The following is a 16,786-nucleotide window of genomic DNA, read 5'->3' as shown; positions in this document are numbered from 1 at the left end:
CTTTCGTGCTGTATAGAGCTCATTTTTCTCAGCCCAGTGGTTTATGCGTTAATAGCTTGAGAATCACACATGGTAGGCGGAAATTGCCAATGTTGCATGTCAATTTTCTCAAAAATGCCATCTTCGATTTTCTTGATTATTTTTGAAGAGGTGGCGTCATGTCTCTACTTTAGACGCCAAGTGAGACAATCTTTTATTTTTGCCTGAGAGACGCGCAGCGATTTTTTTTTTTTTTTTTTGTCAGGCAGGGTGCACGAGGCTGCGGCCTTGCGCGCCCCACCCACGAGCACGCGACCTTCAACCTCTTCTTTGCTACAGGTGTCCCGCTGACGGAGAAATCAATGACCACACTGCGTGAGCTTGTGGTAGTGTCCCCAGAGCATCACTTTACGTTTACCCAATGGTCTCCCAGTTCCGTCAGAGTCATTCAAACCGTGGGAGAGTACATGAGTTGCCTGTGCGCCCTTGACGAGAAGCCCCAGTTCGACGAACATACCGACAAAGCAGTGAGAAGAAACGAAGCGCTTCGTAGAGATCTTTATCCACTGGTAACATCGTAGCTTTTGTTTCAGGTTGCCGCCAGTCCCCCAGGAAGTGTGAAAGTCACATCCTTTTCATTGGTAAAAGAACGAAAAACGAAAGTTTCGAAGAACGTAAAATGTGCCCATTGCGAGACCGCTGTAGGTCGTGGCTGCCACCATTGGATTAGCATCATTCGATAGCTTTAGACATGTCCTTTCACATGATATGACTGGGTTCAAGCGCATGGATGCCAGAATGACTACTGAGGACTACTGAAGGACTACCACGCCGAGGGTTTAAGGTACCTACGGCTACCGGAAACGAGGGATTTTAGTTGTGCGTTGTTCTGTCGGAAATTTTGATTCCCACGGTGACACTGACACATCTCGGTTAGGGCGAACGTGTTATACTTGACAGCAGCAACATATTGTCATCACAGCGCTCTTACGGGTTTTGTATATAGTACCCGTAAGTGGTTCCGAAATAACGCTACGGAGCATAAAACTAATTAAAGAGAGCATGCACACCTGCGGACTTATTGCGCCCAAGCTAAGAGGCGGCTGCAACCACGCGGCCACAAATTTGTATTCTCAGGTGTTGTAACTTTCTGTCCTCTGTGGCCGTAGTTCTGCCTTAATATTAACACGCACGACAGCCTCATAGCGTGCGTGTGTGCATTGCCTCAAGCACGTGTGCGGGAGAATAGTGGATATGCGCACGTGCGTATACGCACACGTCGTGCATGCGACTCCCATGAAAGTGCGTAATGGCAAGTTCAAGTCGCCCACGAAATATAATGCAACATCTGGGCATTAAATTACAAATTACAAAGCAAAGACTACGAAGCAAAACGCGCTCGTAAACATACGAAGAGCGCTTTGTGTGGAAAAATCGCTCCACGGAAAGGTAGCCGTAAGTCTCAATCAAAAAGAGAAAAGGTACTTTACCAGCAGCGCAAAGTACCGGCATAATTCTGCCCCTGTGGAATAAGTCGTGAAAAATATTCCGGCTTTTTAGAAATAATTAAGATCGAACATGCAAATTTTCGCGGACCACTCGTGGTTTTGCGATACTAGGTGGACAAAGAATGCGCTTGAACCCAGTCACTTTATATCACGTGAAAGGTCATGTCTAAAGCTATCGGATGATGCTAATCCAATGGTGGCAGCCATCACCTGCAGGGGTCTCGCAATGGGCATATTTTACGTTTTTCGAAACTTTCGGTTTTCGTTCTTTTACCAACGAAAAGGATGTGCCTTTAACACTCCCTGGGGACTGGCGGCAACCTGAAACAAAAGCTACGATGTTACCAGTGGATAAAGATCTCTACGAAGCGCTTCGTTTCTTCTCACTGCTTTGTCGGTATGTTCGTCGAACTGGGGCTTCTCGTCAAGGGCGCACAGGCAACTCATGTACTCTCCCACGGTTTGAATGACTCTGACGGAACTGGGAGACCATTGGGTAAACGTAAAGTGATGCTCTGGGGACACTACCACAAGCTCACGCAGTGTGGTCATTGATTTCTCCGTCAGCGGGACACCTGTAGCAAAGAAGAGGTTGAAGGTCGCGTGCTCGTGCGTGGGGCGCGCAAGGCCGCAGCCTAATCACCCTGCCTGACAAAAAAATTGCTGCGCGTCTCTCAGGCAAAAATAAAAGATTGTCTCACTTGGCGTCTAAAGTAGAGACATGACGCCACCTTTTGAAAAATAATCAAGGAAATCGAAGATCGAGAAAATTGATGCAACATTGGCAATTTTCGCCTACCATGTGTGATTCTCAAGCTAATAACACAAAAACAACTGGGCTGAGAAAAATGAATTCTATACAGCATGAAAGCTCTTTCCACGTCCTATCGAATGGCACTAAGCTCGATGTTCTCAGACGTTCCGTCATGAAGAAAATTGGTAACAAAGTTTGGCCTTTTTGAACGTTTACGCCAAGTTTGGCATTTTTTTAACGGAAAATCTGTAGCTCTCAGAGTTCTGTGGGTGGCTGTCGACAGTGCCTATGGTGCAGCCTATTAATCACAAAAAACCTCCAGTTCCTAGACAAAAGTCAGCGGTGCTAGATCCCGTCAAAGTCGGTCCAGAAGAAAGCGCGCCCGAGCAGCATCCGACATTTCCCCCCTCTCCTACGCGGAAACTACTGCACGCGCGAGCGTCGCACATGGCGCGATTTGCGTCGTTTGAGCTGTCCTCTAACATATATTTTTTCTGGGCGAATTAAAAAATACGACTTTCACACGTTGTTCGATTTAAAATGAAACTACCCATATTGTAAATTTTGCACGAATATTCGATATTCGATTCGGTATTCGGAATTTTCCCCCCCGATTCGATTCGATTCGATTCGATATTCGATTCGACTTAAAATATTCGGACTCGCACACCCCTACTAGGAAGTACTTCCACGGTACTTAGCTGTATAAGGCCGGTCTTTCAACAGTTTTAACAAGTACTCTCACAAATACATGAGTTGCAAGTGAACATGTTTTATTGAAACAAAACTGAGGTATATTTTGTAACCTGTGATATTTGATGGGAAAGATCTATCCAAATTGTAGACTACAACAAAAGTGTCTCAAGCTGGAGTCTTATACAATGGGTTCAATCCTAGATCCTAACTACAACATGTAAAGTAATACTTATTCATATTGCTGTGGACTAGTGTAATATATGCGTTACTGCAGTGCTTACTAGTAACTGCTGAGGGAATGTACACACAGACTTGTGGTCTTCACCATACTGTAGCATAAGTACGCCACACTTTCTGGACAGCAGTGAACATTTCAAAGGTAAAAGCCATTTTCTCTTGCCATATAGTGCTGCACTTTTAGCCAGGTTGAAGTTTCCAACAAAAAACAGGTACAATTTCAGATAGTGAAACTCTTGTGTTCAGAAACTGACCACAAGGGCCTCCTTGTGAATAGAGCCTGAAGTTTTAGGGTTTAACCCGATTCTTCCCCAAATTGAAGGTTGCCTCTTAGGGTGAAACCAGACTTTTACCCGGCAAATTGCCCTCACTGGGACGTCTGTAGGAACTTGTTTGGTAGCAAATGCAGTTAGAGTAACTGAGCCAGAGTTCTCCCCGAATTTAGCATACTGGAAGTTTTTTTCACCCGAATTCACATGTTTATTTGCCAGATTTTTACCCCCCAAATTTAGAAACAAATATTTCCCGAAAACTTCAGGCTCTATGAATACACAATAATGCATAGTAGACTGCTCAAGGAACTCCACTTGAATTTTTTGTACTTTCTTCAAAGGGATATACGAGGAAGGAGTGGGAACTGAGAACTCCCACGTGGACATGGAAGACAAAGGAATTCATAACAAAATGCACTTTTGTATAGAACAGAGTTGAAATGCCTAGCAGTACAGTACCAACTAGTAAGATAGCCGTGCCTCATTTATCCAAACAAGCATTCTGGTAGCCTAGGCAAAGAGCAAAATGTAGGATGTTAGACTCCATCATTAGTTTGTGCACTGTCATATGCATATTTAGAGTGCACAAGAGAAACATGCTTGCGCATTCAGAGGCATGATTAACTGAAGATGGGCGTTTATGTGTACAGTCTAGACTGACTAACTATAGTTTCCTATCACACTTGGGTTTCTGGATGGCAGCTAGAATAATAAAAATGTATGCTGATATACCTCATGGTCGTGGTCATTTTGCAGCACTCTGGAATTTAGACTCGCTCTAAAGAAAAATGGGGATGTAGGAATACGTATTAACTGAATGCAATGGTTCCACATGGGGCAAATAGGCATGTCACAAATGCATTTGGAACACTGCTGATGGAAAATTAACCTCTACAATGCCTCTAACATAAATTTCATAGGTTTCTACACAGTAATCTAGGTCTCAGCTTCAGTGGAGGAGCAAATTTTTTTTTCAGTTGATTCCTATCATGGAAGACCGTACATGAATTTGTGACATACCAACAATATTCTCTCTCGAGTGCTAATGGTGGCCACTGTCAACAACTACATTTGAGAGGTGCTGACTTTCATTTTTCAGGGACATTTCCTATAAAAATCCTCTTTTGCTGTTCAGAGTTGGAAGACAGGAAGTCAGATACCTAGAAGCTTGGATAAATGGGACACGACTGATCAAGCATGCTACTGAAAATGCAGCAGCAGCACTCTCTTAGTCAGCACCTAGCAGGAAATGATACACACATACCATAACTTACCCTCATAGCTCCTCATAAACGTACCATCAGCCAAATGATATGAACTGTGCAATTGTGCAGCTTTTTGACAAGGGTATTCTCTACTGGCGTGAATTCATGATAATCAATGTAGCAACGGATTGAATCTGTCCTTGCTTAAAAGATTCCAGTATATTAGTGCGTTCCATGCTAATGCTAACATCATTTGTTGTATATCAAATCCTGATCTTTTTTTTTTTAAATGTAAACAGTGTGTTCTGTTATGTAGTGCCTTATATGAAGTTCCTTAATGCATAATAAAAATGCACAGTCTTGCTAAATGATAGTATAACATCCTGTAAGAAACCAAGCCTTTTGCAAAACACACTAGCAGAGCATGGTGCTTGCCAAAAGAATACACATGATCATAGTGCCCATATCTTGATTTAGCCAACTTTAACCTAGTGTAGGTCTGGAAGGAAGCACATAGCTGACAACAATGCTGCAATCAAGGAAGTACAGCAGATGATTGTGGAACAGATTTCCAACCAGTTCACCAGCACTAAGCTGAGTATCACAAGATGCTTTTCCATGGTACTTAGTACTGTCAACCCCTGTCATCATTACAGCCACATGTAATGGCTGTGGCTTGCGTGAAACACTTTCCAACTTGTTTTCTGAATCTGCCTTGTTTCCTTATATGCACCTTTGTGTTACACATGCAACAATGCTTTCTTCCTTCATTGCTATTAGTATAAGTCGTCCAACTAACAAGGGTTACTGGGTGAGTGCTATGTCGTGAAGCACTATAAGAAAGCCACAGAAACCAAATTACACTGCAATTTGTTTATTCTATAACCAATCTGGATATATCCCACTGCGGAGTCCTGTAAAGTTAGGCGCATACTTTTTTGAGAAAATGCTCACGTGCTAGCACCACCACAGAGTGCCTACATTATGGAAGGACTGTGAATATATATATATCGATTATTTGTGTATTGTTGCTATTCCTATATAGCTCTTCTGATATTTTGCTTTTCACAATGGAAAGCTTCTGACAGTCAAAAGCTAAGGCTAATAGTCGATAAATATTGTTGATAAGTTGCTACGAAGATAAAGAGCTGAAATAGGATTGCTGCTTGGTGCACATGCATAATTATTATGTGATATTTTAAGGTTAATGTTTCTCTACAATAGCTGGCAAGTACCTACATAATCTAAGTAGGATGCAGTGCAAGTCTGCATTGCTCTCTGTTTAACTCTACTATATTTCAATTCCCCCCCTTTTTTTTTAGCGGGTAAAACAATAGGCTGGCTGATTGTGTAGAGTGGAGGTATTTTTGTGAGTGTGTCTGACGGTAGTGGAGGAGGTAAGGTTAGAGCATGAAATGCAAAGACAGTGATTTAGGTGAAACGTAACATACCCATGGAAATGAATCACCCAGGTAGTAGCCTGAAGGAAAAGTCATATACTTTAGATGTCACATATATTTTTTTAAAGTGTGCACAATCTTGTGGTAAGTACTGTAGCTCTGTCTTTCATTGCTCGGTGTATAATAGGGGGAACTGTATGCCTGAACATGTGCCTACAGTATTTTACCTGCTGTCAGAAAATTGGTGAAAGATAGTATATCCACACTCATGACGTAATGATAGAGCAGGATGAACTTATGCTATGGACTATATGCAGTGCACTACTTCAAGCTTTTAAGATGCATGGTTCAGAGTACTGCAAAACTGTCCACGTCCCATTACTTGTGATACAGCAGTATGACAACAGTGTCTGCAATAATAGCCTTTCAGTATGCCACCAGGCTATGATATATGGGAAACAACACAGTTTTCAAACGCTACCGGAATATTTGTAATACTACATACAGCCACTTTTCATCATGTATAGGGGCTTGCTGTATTTCTGATACACTTGTCTAGATCGATATAAGTCATGACAAGTAACCGTGGGTGTTCACTTGGAACACATCAAAGACGTTGCTGGCATCTGTCGAAAGAAGTTTCGACAGAAGTCGTTAAGGCGAGGTGGACAGTATGGGACCCAGGGGGTATCATTGTTATCATCCTGTCCATTCAATACTGTGTTTACACTAGTTTAATTTCCTCAGACTGCAGAGAATGTTTCTTATTTCCAGTTCCCACCTACATTTTTCTTGCCTTTATTGTGTATCAGAATAAATATGGTGCTGGCGGTGCTACTTGTTTCCTGATATAAATTTAAGCTAGTTCAAAATGCAATGCACATGCTTTACTATTGATTGTTCAAGGCTAGCTTAGCTAATGTCTAAAAGCAGTATATATGCACATAACTGTTACAATGTGCCATTGAATAATAAGGAAATGCGCAGAAAAATATATTGTACTCTGAATACACAGAAAAATATATTGCATTTCCCGAAATATACTGAATAGGAAAATATAGACAAAGTTAAATCACTTAAAATACGGCTTAAAATTTTTTCATGAAGTCTTTAGAATTGTTTTTGAAAGTCAGTTACGTATCTTTCTTCCAGCATTAAAAATTGCAAAGGAATTTTATTGTGAAAGTAATGTTGAGGCTGAGTATTTCGCACCCATTAGTGAATTGGGGTAGCACAAAAATATTGCCATAGGTGTACCGCGGCAGCTTTATAAAAAAAAATAAGAAAATGAAGATGTAAAATGTAACGCAGTCTTGGTATGCATACAACTCCTTGCGCAACATACTGCACACGTCTCGCTTGCTCAAACTTGAAGCAGTCACGGATATTATTTCCATAATTATAGTAAAACTGCACCAAGGCCATTACGTAACGAACACTCGAGAATCTTATCTTTAAATAAAACAGAATAAAAAGCAGGCGAGCTGGTGGTTTCGGACCTCCATAATTAAAACCCTGAGATTGGGGAAAACAAGACCATCTCTTGTGTTTTGTTGTGTCTTGTTTTCCACAATCTCAGGGTTTTAATTATGGAGGTCCGGAACCATCAGCTCGCCTGCTTTTTTTTGGTTTTATTTAAAGATATGATTTTCGAGTGTTTGTTACATAATGGCTTTGCTGCAGTTTTACTATAAATACCAAATATGAAAAAACAAGAATATGAAAGGCAATATTGAAGCAAAACATTTCTTATTTCAGGCTGCATTACTTCAGAAATTGTTTGAGTAAATTGTACATTGTTAATTTTAGGTCTGAAATGACATGGAATTGTATACTTCTGGTACAGCAATGTCTGCCTGTAAGCCGTGGGCTAAGTCCTTAATCGGTGTACCTGTAGGCCATAATTTTTCCAAACATTACTGGCAATGCCCCTCTAAACACATCCAGAGTGCATTATACTAGTTGATAACTACATTTAGAATTTGCTGTTGATTTCCTTTTTGTTGGCTGTACTGTGGATAGAAAAAAATTACTCGTAAATTGCACGCTGAACACCTAAAAGTGCATCTGAACAAGTGAGAGAGGGTATGCAAGGCAAGTAAAGACAGTGCAACACACTCAAATAAATATGTAGCAAGCATGCAAAAAGTAAGGATACATCTGGCCAGTTGCTGCATGTCCTTCTGACACTAGGTGTCTCAGATCACATAGTGGATTTTCCCATATGTGATCTTGCAATAGCTCGAGTGCATATTTGTATGACATTGACCACAACCTTATTTAAACTCAGTAGTGATATAGGATAGGATGTACGCAAGTTGAATGTCTGCTTTTAGCGATTGTGTTCTATTATTTACTCCAAGGATTCATACACATTAAGTCTGATTTCAAATATACTGTGTTGCAGAACATGATTTCCGTAGTCTGGTGCACATTTGAAAATGTGGGGCTAAAATAAATGATTAGTTGCATAACACGGAGCACTAGAGAAATTTTGGTTGTTGTGGCTCTTGAGGCGTAGCTAGACTTCCGGAACACCCAGTATGCAACACTACATCCTTGAAAACTTGGCACTCATTATGCAACATAGTCGGTGAATCACTCGAGCTCATACTATCACTCTTAAGGCAGCTTACCCAGGCTTTCCACAACCATGTGCTTCCTGCCTTCATTATCACAACCATGCCTTCAATTCAAATGGAAGTAGCAATGGCCTTCGTGTTGGTATAAATAGGAAACTCAAAGCAGATGATACACTTGAAGCAGTTTGGCACTTCTTCGTAGAGGCTAGGTGGTAGTGGAACCAAGGGACTGGTGGTTCTTTTGTACCGCTGATATTCCTCCATGCTGGCAGAATACAACAAAATGCAATAAAAATGTAATATACGACAGCCAACACATAATGTAGACCGAATATCAATGCTACAGCAACCCTACAGGTCCGTCAAGGCAACAACGTGTGCTATTTGTAAGAGTGGTATCCGTTTTGCTGGGAAACTAAGAAATGGTCCACCTACCAACCGTAGCGCAGATCGGCACTATTCTCCAGGAGGGGCACGCCACTGAGGAAGAGGATAATTGCAGAGATGAAAAGGGGGCTGAGCACTGCCACCCACTCAACCCCCTCGAGTACATTGATGGAGATGATGAAGATGCCCCACCATAAAGTAATCTCTCCAAAGTAATTTGGATGTCGTGAGTATTTCCACAGTCCTGCATTAGCAATGTACACAGCCTAAATTACTCAGAGAACAATCACTCGCAGTACCAAAGCAGATAAGAAAATAGAAGAACAGCCTCTGTTTGAAATATCGGGGGCTCCTGACCTGAGGCTTTCGCTTCAATCAATGTGCCAAGGTTGTGCAAACACACATTCCTATGATTCTTTGTATAGAACATATCAACTCATATTTGACATATGAACAAAATCTCTACTGAGGTCACATTCTTATTGTTAGAAATCTTGCTTTTGAGCAGAATACTTTATGGAGCGCCAAGCAGTCCGTCATGAAAGATTGATATACAGTTCAATTCCTGCCGCAGTCTGGCGTTTTCAATGACAGCCATATTTCAATCTTTCATGTTTGTTGGCTTGTGTTTGTGTACTTGTGTGTTGCAGCCTCAGAACAGTTACTGTCCATCATATTAAGTCATGTTGTGAAATCAGGGGTGTTGGAAGGGAGGGAAAGCGAGGCGGCTGCCCCCCCTTGAGCTTGTGTTATGCCCCTCCCCCCCGAGCCTGGAATGGAATTGGAATGGAATGGCAGAAATTGTCCTAGGAATGGAATGGGAATGGAATTAGGCCTTTATTCCCAGGAATGGAATTGGAATAGAATGATCTGGGTGCTCCGGTGGTAGTTTTGATTTCAACCCACTGGTTTCTGCCCTCACGCCCTTTGCACACACGCACCGCACCTGCCCACAGTCAAGAGCGAAAAAATATTGTTGAATATTGGGCATGTATAAACGGGGCTTCCTGTCTTCTTCATTTCGAAAATAATAATACAGGGAGGCTCTCCGTGGTCACCCAGAACTCCGTGCAGCTTCAGCAAATCTAGAACGAGTATTTTACACAGCTTTGCATTTGATGACAGCACAGCGAAGTTGGTTATCAGGCACCTCTTTCCAGCACCTCATGTTTGTGAACCGGAACACACGATATCCCTCATCAGCAAGATTGCTCACATGTCCTAATTAAAAAACGTTTTTCATCGCAACTAGTAGTGTATCAATGTTGTTGTGATGTTAGGAACCTCCCTGCACCTTGTCTTTGTGGTTTCTCCGTGCTGGGTAATGACAACCTCCTCTAACACTGCTGGGCTAGCCAGTACAGTCACCGGTCCTTTGTCTTTCTTTTCTTTATTTATTTTTTATTTGTGGAATTAAACGAATGGAATGGAAGAGTGGGAATTGACCACACCTTTCTATTCTAAGGAATCGAAAGGAATGGAATTATCACAAATCTCCATTCCTCGGAATGGAATTGGAATGGGTGACCCCATTCCGCAACCCTGCTCAGCACTGCATGTAGCATCTGTCTTTCTCTTATGCCTTTTTTCTGTGTATAGCAGTAAGTTCTTAACGCAATGATCCCCCCCACCCTGTGGTGAGCGGCTTCCAACACACCTACATGAAATCCGCTAAAATAAGTCACACCCCAAATAATTACACTTGTATCGTCATTTAATAGTTTTCTATTTGCAAAAAGATAATAAAAGCACATGTAAAATAACAACAACGTAACCAGATACCTAGTAGCCTTACAAGTTACATTTCCCGAGTATTGTATTTGTATTTTAACCATATTTTCAGTTAACCCCCTTCGACCCTCAGTATGCATTTCACTGCAGTTTAGTGGTGGCATGGTCAATATCTGGCAAGAGCAGAAGAAACCTTCCAAAGCGTTCCTCATTTCTGCTCTTTTTTGAGAGCATTGAGCAGTGGAGTGCTGTGATGATTGGGCAATGGGACACTTGGAAATTGAAATGCAGAAGATATTGACAAACAGCAAATATATCAGACAAACCCCCCATACAGTGAGTATTCCACAAGAAGTATGATATTTTTAATGCCTCGAGTATTTCATCACCTAAAAGATTTGCATAACTCATACCAGCACAAGAGGTGTGTTTCAGTTCATCATGCTGCAACACTTGTGTGTATTTGGTTAAGCAAAGTGCTTCTAGCTCTGAGGTGATCATGCTTGTGCAAAACTAGTTGCTAAGGATCATAACCCTGAAAATCGATGTCTCTCTCTGGCTCCTTCCCCTACGCTAACAAAACTAGTCATGTGGCAAAGTAGTGGAAGTTTTGAAGCATTGAGTGTGGTTGTTCGGTTTTGACTATGCAAAATCACCATTAAAAATACATACTGACTGAGCTTGAGAAATCTGAACTTGTGTAGAGTGGCAAGAGTTCCTGTAGTCACGGGCACCTGAAGCCCTATGTAAGAGCCCTACCACCTATCCGAGCATGGAAAGGTAACAGAAACGGAAACTGGAATAGAAATTATATTGTGACAAAATTAGAACTGGCAACAATAACAAAAAATAAATGAAATAAATAAATAAATAAATAAATAACAGTTGGTACTAATTTGAGTAGCATAGTGCCCAAATTATTGTACGCGTGTTACAATCTTATTGGTCGAACATTCACCTCTTTTTCTTACAGTTACTGTATGAAGATTACAGCAGGACTGAATATGACCAATTTAGTTTCAACAAAAGAAAGAAAGACAAGGAAAAATGAACAAAGTAACTGAGGGAAGAGCTGGAAAAGTGCAACATTCTTTCAATACATCCATGTACAGTTACATACAGTTACATCTCCAGAAAGCCTTGTAGATAATTTAACAAGGCCTCTTGTCATGGCCAACGAAAAGCGTTAGAATCCTAATCAGTGAGAATATAATTATTTTTCAACTAACTGAGGTACCTAAAAACTGACATAATTAAAACAATGTCATCTAAGATTTTATCAATTATAGTTGAAGGAAGATTTTGAAGAAGATTTTTGTGCCTGTGTGTTGTGTCGTTTTATGACTGTTCCCCGGCACGGGGGTTTTATCGCTTTTAAAGTATTTTAAAGGAAGATAGCTGTTGTACAGCTCCCGTCGAAGTTAACAATAACACTGAAAAAAATGTAGTCTTGTTCCCGAGCGCGATTACAAGAACCTTTGGGGCCATGAGGAAATCTTAATTGAACAAAATTATTCGGTTAGTTTAAGGGAACGATTTTGTTCACTTAACATTGCCCCAGTGCACCAGGGCTGGCCGTTATCACGCTCGGAAGTGAAACAGAATTTTTTTCTAGTGTTATTATTTACTTTGACGGGAGCTGTACCACATTCAATCACAAGGGCATAAGCAATCTGGATCATAGAACTTTCCATAAACCTTTCCTGGAAAGGCATGAAGCGGATTTCGAATATGAAAGAATATCTGATGCTATTTGAATGCGATTCGCAACTTCAAAAATTTCGAATATTTTTCGAATAGCACAGGTTGGGACAAAAGTTTACGGAACACGCGAGCGGCGTATTTTTTCTTCGGTTCGACACCCTAGCGGCTGGCGGAAGCGGGTGAGTTCACTGTTTCGGAGGGGTTGAAGGGTGCGCTGTTAGCGACACACAGCGAGAGCTTCCACTTCCCAGACACACCCAAGCCCCAAGCCCCCAAGCCAAGCGATACTGTTATCACCATTGCGTGTCGCTAACAACGCGCCTTTCCACCCCTCCGAAGCAAATGAACCAATGAATTCACCCGCTTCCGCAGGCTGCTAGGGTGTCACACAGAAGAAAAAGTACACTGCTCGCGTGTTCCGTAAAATTTTGTCCGAACCTGTATTGAAGCGAGGTATTCCATGACCAGCTACCTGCATTTACGCCATTCTGTCAATGAAGCGAGGTATATCGCTAGCGCATTTCTGCAAGCGGGCTTCGCCTCATTACATCCTAGAGTTAGGCGAAGCCCACTTCACGTTACCGCCTTTTTGGTGTGCGGCTCCATTCTGCAAGTCGGCTTCACCTCATTCCATTCAAGTGTTAGGTGAAGCCCCATTTCCCTGTTTACAACATACCGTTACTGAAGACCATGTGAGCTCATGGTCAACACTGTACTCTGGGCACTGCGTGTTCTAGTAAATGTACTCCCAACTTTCGGAGTTATGTCCAGTAACAGATGGAAATATGTGCAGTTTCTAAAAAGCAGTACAGGAAATTCACAATGTAAACATAGAAATGACGAGATGCACACAAAGCAGTCTGCATGTAACAGTCAGGTAACAGCAGTCAACATGTTGACCAACTGTCAATGCAGTTCATCCCACAAATGCAGTCTAACCATACACAACACAGGGACCCCTTCTCTCACGATATACTGTATTATGCTAGGTGAATAGGCTCACAAGTTTGGAGCAGAACATCATCGAATGAGCATAACACCACAAAATATGTCACCAGGGGGTATTCGAAATTATTCGAATTGGGCTTATTCTGATTATTCGAATTCGATTTGCCGTCTGGGGAAATTATTCCGATTCGATTCGCAGTGCAAGTGAAATATTCGTAAACTATTTGCAATGGAAATTTTGCTATTCGCACAGCTCTAGTTGTTAGTCTAGTACAGGGTATGATTCTGCACACATTCAGAGAACTATTTCCTAAAACCTCATGGCAAACAGCACATTGTCGATTCTTTTTATGAAGCACGAGTCTGTATTTAACACACTCTTCGTAGTACAAACGATACAACCTGTGTATAATTATACATCATGTTACGATGTACCTCGTACAACAATCGTTTTTATTTTTCGGATGAGGTGTTGGCTACCGCAGAGGCTACCGATGGCGCCATTGAACGGGGTGCCATGAATGCTGCGGAACCCAGTTTCAGAACCTCTGATTTAGTACATTAGCACTGAGGTCAACATCTTGCCTGCCACTCTTCTTGAACTCCAGTGAACGCCATCTCGCAGCTGTTAGCAACATCGAGACATCAACCTATGCCACATCTCGCAGTGGATTTTCTCCAAAGCCACCATAATTCAGGCCATCTTGGAAGCACGTCTGCTGCTGCCACCATGTTGCAGAAAGCGCTGTTTCTGTGCTTTTAATGCACCAGAGTTTTAAGGACAAAAGGTAACTCAGGGAAATAACACTTGACCTGACCCAAAACCAAAATTGACTCCAGTGGTACAAATCAGGTGTTATCTGGCTTCACCATAAAAAGTGAAACAATGACCATAAGCTATGTTCTTTTTCACATACTTTTGCTTCCCACAGCCCCACCCGGCTTTTCATTGTGGAATACATCTTATCATTCTGACCCTATGGAGAGAATTGTGACCCTAGTGTTTTCCAAAGCCTAAGTACACTTACCAACATCGCACCAATGCCTGGCATTGTCAGTCTTCTGGCGGTAGTCATACTTCTGCACATCAGCCATTGCCTCGCAGATGAAGCCGATGGCGAAGATAGCGGTGCCTGCTGTGTCAAGCCGGGTCATGGTAGGAGATGTCAAGGGTTCTGCTTTGCGGGGAGAGTTGACAAAGATCACTGGAAGGCTCACAGTGTATACCCAAACAGCCTGGAAAGAACAATTAACCTTTGCATTACATCTGGAGCCAACATGGAAATGGCATGGGGAAAAAAAAGTAGTCCTGTTGCCTAGTAGTTACAAATCTGCTTCACGTGGAAAAACTGAGATGTAACCTGGGCTTGAGTCCTGTCACTTCCTGTGCTGCCTGTGATTTCTCTGGTGTTAATTTTTTTTTTTCTCCACTGATGCTTTCAAACAGATATTTCAAAAGTTCCCCATGAAGTCTGCCCAGGACACACTAACCACCTGATAAACCTGCTGTTATCTAACCAACTCGTGTGCAGACCATTGGATAGTCAAAGAAGATGAACCTTGCATTTACATTCCAGCCAGCATGCTGTTTTTTAGTCTTAGAGCTCTCTTTTTGTGTTATATTTTGCAGAAAAAACAATAGATCTGTCCAAGTGTTTCTACATTTTTCTATGATTGTCATCAAGCTCATGTGACACTACGGCCCTGTGGAGTATGTAAAATATCTCTTGTAAGTAATAAATAAATAATGGTATATTGTGAAGGTATTTTTTTCTTCCTACCTGGAATGTCCAGAATATGGCAAAACGTGCAATGTTTTTTCCAGTTTCTTCGAACCTCTTGTCTCTTCCAATTTTTATTATCCTAAAGAGAAGGAAGCCTGAAAGCCGCACTCCCCACAAGCATACCAGTCCGGTAACCAGGGCCTGTCTTGTACTGTATGTCTATAACAGAATAATAAAATATCATGTTTGGGGTACCCCGAAGGAAATTTAATTTTGAGGAGATGTGGAGGGTGTATACAGGAATATACTTTACTGACAAATCTGAGTTTATTAGATTTTTCTCAGACTAGTTCATGTGACGCTTCCAGATCGATAATTGAAGGTATTAAAGTGCAAATTAACCATAGTGCAGCTTATGAGACGTATGTATAACAAATCCTGGCATGCAGGCTATATGTGCAATTTTCCACAAGATGGCTGGCAAAGTCAGAAGATGAAGTGTTGGGTAAAATTTGGCAATTATATGCACAAATGTTGTGTACTGCAGTTGAACAACATACAAGTTTCCACTGCCTGCCTTCTTTCACCCTACAGCTGTAACCTGCCCACAAAACTGATACATATACAAAAAGTTGAGGATTCAGACTTAGATAATAAATCTTTATAATTTTAAATAATAAATAATTTTATGTTCGCATGTTATGCAGGGATATGTGTATTAAGAAAAAAAGAAAGGAAAGGTGTTAGGATTAAGGCTGTATCATGATGTGGCTATAAACGTTTACATTTGACTTTTCGCTCGTTTTTGATATTCACCTACCGCGTTACAACAAGTACTACATTTCATTAAAAATAGCCGAGAGTTCGCTCACCTGTGCAAGTAAAAACACAGTCAGTGCCAAAATAATAAAGTTGGTACCACCGGCGAAATCAGTTAACTTGTCCAAGTGAAAAGCTGAAGCGATTATGAAAAAGGTCAGTTGCAATGCAACTGTAATGATGGCAGATATTGCCAAGTGATCAGTGTCAAGAATTTCGACTGCCATTCGTCAGTACCTGGAATCAAACATCAGCTCAGTATTAATGGGGCAGATCTGAACGGAACGAGATCTGCATGCAGATTTATTATCTCGCAATCAATGCAGGTGCGAGCATGATCACTTTGCCAGAAGCAGTCAGAGCTGTGGTGCCAGCGGTGCGAAAAAAGCATAGTTAACGCATTTGGCCTACAAGGGAACGCATCCACTCGGTACATCGAAACAGCTTCCCCGTACGACTGGGGCGCTATGCAGGAAAGGTACATGCACAATAAGGATTCGCGAAACGCTGATCACACTCACCGTCAAGGTTTCAAACGCGTCAAATTTCTAGTCATCACGGATAGGTAAAGCAAAAGACCGTAACGACTTCGCAGACAAACTATTTATTCCTAAACTGATGCTTCGGAGGAGGACTTCCATCACCCTGGCAGCTGTCAAGTGGAGAATGTGAAGAGAGCGTGCGGCCAGTGCAGCCCTCACAGTCGCCTCAGTCGTCTCTGAATTTCAAACCAGTGTATGTTTTTCTTAATAAATTGGACACGTTTTTAATTTTGACGTAACTGAGACGTATTTGACGTAATCTCCAGAGCATTCCAAATAAAATTATGTTGAATGTTTG

The 16,786-nt window shown here is 41.6% G+C and overlaps 1 protein-coding gene across 2 annotated transcripts; it reads right to left on the bottom strand.

Moving 5' to 3' along the window:
• Positions 1-2,869: 2,869 nt before the first annotated feature.
• Positions 2,870-16,646, bottom strand: LOC135378180 (uncharacterized). Of its 2 annotated transcripts, XR_010418298.1 has the most exons (7): positions 16,468-16,646; positions 16,000-16,183; positions 15,185-15,346; positions 14,432-14,639; positions 9,069-9,264; positions 8,688-8,898; positions 2,870-6,131 (listed from the first exon to the last, which is right to left on the bottom strand). XR_010418298.1 is itself a non-coding variant. In XM_064611110.1 (6 exons), the coding sequence occupies exons 2-6, from the start codon at positions 16,171-16,173 to the stop codon at positions 8,745-8,747; spliced, it is 894 nt and encodes a 297-aa protein (XP_064467180.1). In that variant the 5' UTR covers positions 16,174-16,183; positions 16,468-16,646; the 3' UTR covers positions 8,375-8,744. The 2 variants fall into 2 exon arrangements, 1 of the variants encoding a protein (XP_064467180.1); XM_064611110.1 differs by lacking the exon at positions 2,870-6,131 and having other exon boundaries at positions 8,375-8,898.
• Positions 16,647-16,786: the final 140 nt, after the last annotated feature.

The sequence above is a fragment of the Ornithodoros turicata genome, chromosome 1 (assembly GCF_037126465.1).
Source record: "Ornithodoros turicata isolate Travis chromosome 1, ASM3712646v1, whole genome shotgun sequence".
In the NCBI taxonomy this organism is placed as follows: Eukaryota; Metazoa; Arthropoda; class Arachnida; order Ixodida; family Argasidae; genus Ornithodoros; species Ornithodoros turicata.
The sequence above is the reverse complement of the archived record's forward strand: the minus strand, read 5'-3'. Positions and strand labels throughout refer to the sequence as shown.

Coding starts and splice junctions, on each gene's coding strand:
- LOC135378180 (XM_064611110.1), bottom strand. CDS start 16,173: ATGGCAGTCGAAATTCTTGACACTGATCACTTGGCAATATCTGCCATC. Junction 15,347..15,999: donor CTGTGTTTTTACTTGCACAG/GTGAGCGAACTC, acceptor ATTCTGTTATAG/ACATACAGTACAAGACAGGC. Junction 8,899..9,068: donor GCCGATCTGCGCTACGGTTG/GTAGGTGGACCA, acceptor GTATTCTGCCAG/CATGGAGGAATATCAGCGGT.